Source organism: Haliaeetus leucocephalus, unplaced genomic scaffold, assembly GCF_000737465.1.
Source record: "Haliaeetus leucocephalus isolate CR32 unplaced genomic scaffold, Haliaeetus_leucocephalus-4.0 Scaffold229, whole genome shotgun sequence".
In the NCBI taxonomy this organism is placed as follows: Eukaryota; Metazoa; Chordata; class Aves; order Accipitriformes; family Accipitridae; genus Haliaeetus; species Haliaeetus leucocephalus.
This window is the reverse complement of record NW_010972665.1, coordinates 3,288,746-3,297,297: the sequence shown is the minus strand read 5'-3', so window position 1 is coordinate 3,297,297 and position 8,552 is coordinate 3,288,746. Positions and strand designations below refer to the sequence as shown.

Below are 8,552 nucleotides of genomic sequence, written 5' to 3'. Positions count from 1 at the left end.
CTGGCCCCCCTTCGGCAGGCGCGGCGCCCCTAGCGCCACGGCCGCCCTCGCTGCTGCCGGGCTATCCACGCTGGCTGCAGAGGAAGAAAAACGTTGGCAGCGCGTGATGTGAAACACAGAATTAACGCCCAGCCCGTCCTAGGAGCGAAAACAAGGAAGGAGGGGAGGGGAGAGGGAAGGCGGACGAGAAAAGGAAGGGAAAAAAAAAAACCGAGAGACCATTAAAAACAGAGAAAAAAAGCCCCAGAAAAGGGAACGTCACATCCCCTTGACCCTCCAATCACCTCGGGGTCCCATTTGATTGGAAGGCGGCAAAGGCTTTAATCTCAGACTAATTCAGCTGCTTTTGAAGTGAGTTTCTTTGCCAGATCCCGGGCTGGATGGGCAGCGGCTCGCATCACAGCTGAGCGGCGGAGGCGAGCGCTCCGCTCCGCGCCGCACCGGGCCAGCCGGGGCAGCCGAGAGCGGCCGAGGGGGACAGCGGCACACGCTCGCAGCCTCCACCCCCGCCCCCAGCACAGCCCAAGGATTACTCGGCTTTTTTTCCTCTTCTTTTTCTCCGGCCGGCTTCCCCTTTCCCTCCCCCTCCCCACCCACGCCCTCCCCGCCAGAGAGAGCCACGGGACATTTTATGTTTGTTTTCCTGCTCGGGGGGCGTGTGGGTTTTTTCCCTCCTCGCCCGCAGAAAGCGAGCGAGCGTTTCCGAGTGCGAGCGGCGCCACTTGCCCCAGTTTTCATGCGAGGTTTTGGGTCATGATCACATCGCCCTCGCTTTCTGCTATAAGAAGTAGTAAGCGCAGCAGCAGCCTCAGCGAGCCCGGAGGCAGCCCCCGCCGCAGCCGCAGCGCCGCCGACCTCGCCGGGCCGAACGGGCACGCTGGGAATAACGGCAGCAGCGCCGCCGCCGCCAAGCCCTGCTTCCACGCCGTCCCCCCCTCGGACCCGCTACGCCAAGCCAACCGCCTTCCCATCAAAGTGTTGAAAATGCTCACTGCGCGGACTGGACACATTTTACACCCCGAATACCTGCAGCCTTTACCCTCCACGCCCGTCAGCCCCATCGAGGTAAGGACCTCGGAGCCGGCCCCGGCCCTTTCTCCCCTCCCTGCCCGGGCGCTCGCTCTGCATGGCGGCTCCGCCAGCCTCCCTCGGCACTTTCCTGCGCTCTGAAATGCGGTTACACCAGGAAACGGGCTGCTTTTGATCAGAGTTAGTGCGAGGAACCGCTCCTGGTTATTGTTTCCACGTTTACTGGGACGTTTTCTAATTCCTGTGTAAATTAACTTTTAATTTTTGCTCTTTTTAGCTTTTTTTTTTTTTTTTGAGAGGAGGGGTGACTGGAAGGCAGCGACCTGCTCTGGGGTCACGATCCGGCCACGCAGCTAAGCAGCGCTCCGAGTGCCAAACAACCTCGCTTTTGCAGGGAGCGTTTAGATGAGTGGGGGGAGGAGGAGGAAAGGGGGGGGGCGCGGAGAGGGTCAGGGTCAGGCTCAAGCGTGGGTGCGGCAGGATAACTTTCAGCTCCCCGACCGTTCCCTTTCAAGTACCGACACGCGTTTGTACTTCGGGGGCCCTATTCGCCCCGTCTCTCCTCTGTCGACGTTGTCGGTCCCCCTCTGGGTAGCTCGCTGTTTGCGGGACCGAAACTCGAAACGGCGCGGGTGATGGGCAGGGTGTGTCCGTGGGAATGAATGATTTCATTAGGGTCTCTGCGGAGCCAGGACACCCCTCTCCCCCGGCGCCCGTCTCGCCGGCTAACTCAGGCTCTGTTTATAAATAGCGTCAGCAGTCAGGGCGCAGAAATGCTGCAGTCGTTATAGTTCACGGGCGGGTTTGTGCGCCTGCACGGCCGGAGCGGCGGGGAAACAAACGCCGAGGCGTCGAGCTCCGCGCTGCCCGGGCCGCTGCCGGGGAAACAGCGGGCGCTGAAGGCGGCCGCGGTGGGCTCGCAGGGGTATAAAAATCCCCAGCCCTTTATAAAGGCTTTGTGGAAAATGGTGCATGCAGGGGAGGGGGCTGTCAGGGTGATGAATGCGCACAAAATTGTTCATTAGTTGCATTACGCTGCAGAAACGTACGGGACAAGCGTCTGAGCTAAGCCCCGGGGTTTTTCTTAGACCCCGATTAAACCTCTGTCTTTGTGTGTCCTTCTGATTTCCGCAGCTGGACGCGAAGAAGAGTCCCCTGGCCCTTTTGGCACAAACTTGTTCGCAGATAGGGAAGCCGGACCCGTCCCCTTCCTCCAAACTCTCCTCGGTCACCTCCAATGGCTCCGGAGGCGACAAGGACTCCAAGTCGGGCCCCTTGAAGCTCAGCGACATCGGCGTGGAGGACAAGTCGAGCTTCAAGCCATACTCCAAGCCGGGCGCGGAGAAGAAGGAGCCGGGGGCGGCGAGCTGCGCGGGCGCCCCCGCCGCGGGGGTCGCGGCCGGGGAGAAGTCGGGATTCCGGGTGCCGAGCGCCACCTGCCAGCCGTTCACCCCAAGGACAGGCAGCCCTAACTCCAGCGCCTCCGCCTGCTCGCCGGGGCTGCTGCCGGCCGAGGGCAAAGGCGGGGAGGACAAGAAGGACTCGGAGGGCTGCGGAAAGAGCGGCAGCTCCGGCTCGGAGGGAGGCCCGGGCACCACCAGCATCAGCCACAGCCGGATTAGCGTGAGCTGTGCCGGGATTAACGTGGAGGTCAACCAGCACCAGGAGAGCACGCCGGGCTCCAAGCCCATCGCCTCGGACTCCGCCTCCTCCTGCAGCAGCACCACCGCCACCTCCTCCACCTCCGTCCTGGGCTCCGGCCTCGTGGCCCCCGTCTCCCCTTACAAGCCGGGCCAGACTGTCTTCCCCCTGCCCCCGGCGGGCATGAGCTACCCGGGGACACTGGCTGGAGCCTATGCCGGCTATCCGCCCCAGTTCCTGCCGCACGGAGTGACGCTGGACCCCACCAAATCCTCCAGCCTGGTGGGGGCCCAGCTGGCCGCTGCCAGCAGCCTGGGCTGCAGCAAGCCGGCGGGGTCGAGCCCGCTGGCGGGAGCGTCGCCGCCGTCGGTGATGACGGCGAGCCTGTGCCGAGACCCGTACTGCCTGAGCTACCACTGCGCCAGCCACCTGGCCGGTGCCGCCGGCGCCTCCTGCGCCCATGACCAGGCCCTCAAGTCCGGATACCCCCTCGTCTACCCCACCCACCCTTTGCACAGCGTCCACTCCTCGCTGACCGGCGCTACGCCGCCCTCGCTGGCCGGCCACCCTTTGTACCCCTACGGCTTCATGCTCCCCAACGACCCCCAGCCACACATCTGCAACTGGGTGTCAGCCAACGGACCCTGCGACAAGCGCTTCGCCACCTCAGAGGAGCTGCTTAGCCACTTGCGGACCCATACTGCCTTCCCGGGCACCGATAAACTCCTCTCCAGCTACCCCAGCTCCTCATCGCTGGCCAGTGCAGCAGCCGCGGCCATGGCGTGCCACATGCACATCCCCACGACGGGCGCCCCAGGCAGCCCAGGCACGCTGGCCCTGCGCAGCCCACACCATGCGCTGGGACTTGGCAGCCGCTACCACCCCTACTCCAAGAGCCCCCTGCCCACCCCCGGGGCCCCCGTGCCCGTGCCCGCCGCCACCGGACCCTACTACTCCCCTTATGCACTCTACGGGCAGAGACTCACCACAGCCTCGGCCCTGGGGTACCAGTGAGCGCAGGCAGCGGGGCTTTGACACACAACACAGAGGCTAGCGGTGGGGGAAGGAAGCCCTGCAAAACTTTATAAAAGTTGGAAAGAAAAAAAAAAATCAGACTTTTTATAAAATAGTGTTCATTTGAGGACTGGATCCATGAGCACTGTATTTATTTATGTTAGCTTCAAGCGGGACAACGAATCATAAAGTGCATTACTTAACTGAGCTCAATAGGTAAAAGTGGAACACCCATTGTAGAATATAAATAAAAAGATAGAGGTCTTCTCTTTAATGTTACTTTAAAATTGCTATGATTGTATTGTACGTTCTTATTTAATGTCTCATTGAAACAAAAAAATTTACATGCATGTTTGTTACTAAAAAACAACTCGCAATTTGTCAGTTATAATTTCAAATTGCAATTATTTTTAAGGTGTATACCCTTGAAAGAGAATTGGTATTTTTTTGTATGTATTCTGGAAGAAAAACAAAAACAATTCTATTCCAAAAACCTCATTTGCCTTATTTTGTTCTTTAAAAGGAACACTTAACTATTTTTAATTTTTAAGTCCACCCTGTAAAAAGGGTTAAGTAAGGTTTACGTCATGTACTAAAATAGACAATGTATCGCTTTAAAGATTAAAATTCCGTATATTTGATGTATTAAAAGGTTTTACTTTTTTTTTTTTTTTAAATACGCTTTGATTCTGTTACAAAACCTGAGTAGGTCTTGGATGGAGGCAACTGCTAATTTCTCCTTAAGCGTTTATTCAATTTTAATTAAAAATAAAAAAAAAAAAAACAAAAGTTTTTTTATTTTAACCCCAGGGCTTGCTTGCTCTCTCTCTCAAAAAAAAAAAAAAAAAGCAGACGGGAGGATTTTTTTTTCCCCTTCAGTAGAATTCGTAGGCACGAATAGGAAAACTGAGAATCGGTTAAATCTCTCGCTTTCCTAAGGAAGATTAACTTTTTAAAAAAAATGTTTTTACTGTGAAAACCTGTTTTTTTAAAACTGGGTTTCAATTAAAAGACCTCATCCTTTCTTCAGAAAGAAACAGGAAGGCAGGACTTATTTGTAAAAGAGAAGATTATCTGAAAGCTTTTTTTTTTTTTTTTTACAGTGTAATGCATAACTATTCGTCTGTTTTTCTAAATGAGAAGTTCAGAAGCAATTAGGGGAAGCGCTGTTTGATCTCATCCAGTTATTTTTAATTTCTTTCTTCAGTTCGTACCGCAGCACAAACGATCATCACGTTAAAAAAAAAAAAAAATCGGACTGCTCTGAGGACGCATTTTCTTTTAAAAGGGAAGGGAAAGGGGGAAAAAAAGAAGTCCATCCATTATTTGATCCAAGTTTGCTCTTGACTGAAGTGCAGTGCCAAACTCGACGTGATGCCGAGAGGGGCTACCCCTGCCTGCGCCGCACCTCTGCCTCCCCAGCCCGGGCTTCCCAGCGCCCAGGGCCACCGCCCGGCTCCGGCTCGTCGTCCTGCACTCAGGTAGGAGCGGGGGCTGCGACGGAAAAGCCAGAGCAGCTACCGAAACTGCGGAACAACCCGTTGCCGCCGAGATAGTCGGAAAAGCGATACCCAAGTCCGTACAGGCGATGCCAGCGAATGGCTTTGCTCCCGCGGTCCGCCAGGCGCTTGCAGGGAGCGGCTCAGGCGGAGCCGAGTACCTGCTGTCCCTCGCACAGCCCCTCTCCCTCCGCTGCGGGCTGCCCTCGCCCCGGCCCCAGCGCGACGCCCCGGCAGGGGGAAAAGTTGCAAGCGGCGACTTTGCTTGACAAATCACTGGGTTTTCTCCCTCTTTCTGTATCCCCCACAATATAATTACTGTTCAAAGTTTCCCGTGGTGCCCAGATCCTAATTAGTCTAATGCATTTACTCCAGATAATTAGCGGAAGTTAGCGTTAATGTGCAAAGGAGAGAAAAGCAGCAAGCTAATGAAAGCTCCAGCGCCCGCCCGGCCGTCCCGGCACCCGGCGCGGCGCGTCTGCCGGGGCCGGGCCCGGGCCGGGCCGGGCTGGGCCCGGGATGCACACGGGGGAGCCGGGTGATGGACCGCGCTGCGGGTCTTTTCGGAAACTGATCCGAAAGCGGAACGGGAAATGCTTTGCGCTTTAACCAAACGTGGGTTTTTTTCCCCCATTAAATGGGGAAGGGACCATCTCTGCTTTAGGGAATGTAAAATGAGTTCTCGTTATGAACTGAAGAGTTAGGGAAAGGGAGGGGAGGGAAGTGCTGTTAACTGCACCAAGTAAACTTTAATAGCAAAATTGGAAGAGGATAAAACACAGCAAATAATCGAAAGAAGGGCTTTGCGGCTCGGGGGGGTGGGGGTGATGGTGGTGGAGAGTTCGTCCAGCGAGTCCGAGAAAGGCAGAACAAGCTCGCAACCATCTCCCCACGCCGCACGCCCCCCGCCCTCTCCTGCAGACCGGCTGCGGTGCGCTGGCAGGGCAGCCCGGCCAGCCTGCCCTCCCCGCTTCGCTATTTTAACTACTCTTAATTTGAGGAAAATTACATTTCAGGCTCCATCTGGGTGTGCAAGCAACTATTACAGATTTGCCGCGATTAAAAACCACCACCACTGTATACACTTCTGTTCACGTATTTTACAATTACAGATATCCAACAGCTGCAGCTCGGAATTCGCTAGCTAAAACCCATCAGCAATCAGGTGTTGCAGGGGCTGTTTTAAAAAGAGCGCGAGAGGGATTTCTGTGTCCTGGAGCCCTAACAGCAGTTTTGTGGATTTCAGCTCTGAAGAAGTACACACATAAAGATTTCTGATACAAGTGACGAAATGAACACTTAACGTTGTTATTACTGTTTTGCTCAGATACTGTTCCCGAGATTAATGAAAAATTAAAATAGCTTATTTTACATGTACAGTGGTGGTAAGAAGATCTCTCTTCCAGGCTTGTTAAGTATTTGACATGGCAAGTGTCACCTAGGATTTTTATATTAATCTAGGAAATTCGGTTTTTGTTTTGTTGTTTTTTTTGTTGTGTTTTGGGTTTTTTTGTGGTTTTTTTTTTTTTTTCTCCTAATAGAAATTGACTTACGGGCAATAATGTTTTTAGGTAAAAGCACTGCATTTGTTATTTCCTCCCCCCACCATCCCCGTTCTTACTAACTGGATGGGTTGTGGAGTTGACAGCAGCCGCTGGTCCATGCCACCGAACTAAAATAATTTCACAGTGAAAAACCAGCTCGAGAGGACAAGCAACAGAAGGGCAAAACCCATCAAACCCCGAAACTTTGATCAATCTGACCAGAGTCAGGCATACATTAGTTTAAATTAAACAGTTTCGCCTTTCTCACAAATCTTTTTGAACATTAAAGATAAACTCATGTAATATTTAAATCAACTCTTGTCAGATGCTAAGTGCAACTGAAGAACCAAAATAAAAATTAATGCATTTCCGTCCCCTCTCAAAGGCTTACTCTGGATGCCACTTCGGCAAAATACTTCTGATAAGGAACGCTTAGAAAAGAAGGGTTCTGTTTCTCTTATCTATGGGGAAATGTAATTAAGCTAGTTTTATGAAACAATAAAACATCAGACTCCACAGACAGCAAAAGAGTTTCTGTAATGTATCTGAGCCTATATGGGCATATGTATCTTGGCTTATGCGTACAAGTCCACACCAACCACATACCTATACATTTGCTTGCCTGATTTTAGAGTGCAAAACGTATGCTAGAGCTAAAATACAAGGATGCTTTTATGACGGGAAGATTTTCCTCAGTGATAAGAGGCTCCATTTTCTAAGTCCGGATAGTCACCCGCTGCCCATCCACTACCTTTGAAGCTACCTTCAGCGCAGCCAGAAAGGTAAGCGCAATGAGGTGACTGGGGCTGACCCTCTTCTCTCTAATCCGAGGTTTGTAATGAACTGCCCACATCTACAATCGAAATCACCCGGGCTAAGTGGAGTCCTGGAAGGCCCAAGCTTTTGAAACAAAAGTAAAGGTGCATTCCTATTCTGCAAAAACATTGATCAAACTTCATTCTTTCATATTTAGAAAAGACGGAGAGAAATGCATCCTTGCTTTAATACTGTTGGCTCTCACTACAGGCTTTTTCAGTAGAGCACCGTTTCGGGTTTTTTTTGTTCGTTTGGGTTTTGGGTTTTTGTTTTGGTTTTTTTTTGTGTGTGTGTGTAGTGGTGGGTTTTTGTTGTTGTTTTGGTTTTTGTTTTTTTAAAGGAACAAATCTAAAGTTGGAAAATCGCTGGAGTTACCAGCATCAAATCTCCTTTCCATCCAGATTTGGGGTATAATTTCAGACATTTCTAACCCCAAGATGAGACCCCTACCCCACGATTCTCTCTGCACCGCAAAACACAGTCCACACTGCTTCACAACAGACCTGTGGCAGGCAAGCGATCAGTCCTGATCGGAGGTGTTTAATCCCTGCTAAGTCTCTCAGCTCAGACCTAGGAAATTCGGGGCAGATCGCTTTTTAAATTTTTTTTTTAAAGGTAAAATTTTGTTGCGGTGAAGCATAAAAGGTGTCAAAAGAAAAAAGACGGACCCTGAGTTGGTATGCTCCCACCTCTTTGGAGGTAGAATGCTTTGGCAGCAGAGACGGAGTTGAAATGTAAGCAGATTATACATTTGAGCTTGTGCATAAAGGCGAAAAGGCTGTCCTAATGCTGGGTATTTCTCCATCAAGAGCAACCAGGTGCTGCTGCTGCAAAAATCCCACCTCCGGCCGCTTGTTCTGTGCGTGTGTGTGCGCACAGTGATGCAGACTTTGTTCTCTCTTCATGTCTGAAATTCATCAACCGCTCCCCCTCCCAGCCACCCCGTCCCCTATGTGAAAAAAGTAAATCCGTTCAGGCTTTGAATATTGTAAGAAGCCTTGTGTGTATT

At 52.1% G+C, this 8,552-nt stretch overlaps 1 protein-coding gene across 1 annotated transcript; it reads left to right on the top strand.

Annotated features, from left to right (window-relative positions):
* The first annotated feature begins 664 nt into the window (after positions 1-664).
* ZNF503 (zinc finger protein 503) lies at positions 665-4,329 on the top strand. Its single transcript, XM_010567810.1, has 2 exons — positions 665-1,065; positions 2,164-4,329. The coding sequence occupies exons 1-2, from the start codon at positions 754-756 to the stop codon at positions 3,682-3,684; spliced, it is 1,833 nt and encodes a 610-aa protein (XP_010566112.1). The 5' UTR covers positions 665-753; the 3' UTR covers positions 3,685-4,329.
* The last annotated feature ends 4,223 nt before the right edge of the window (positions 4,330-8,552 follow it).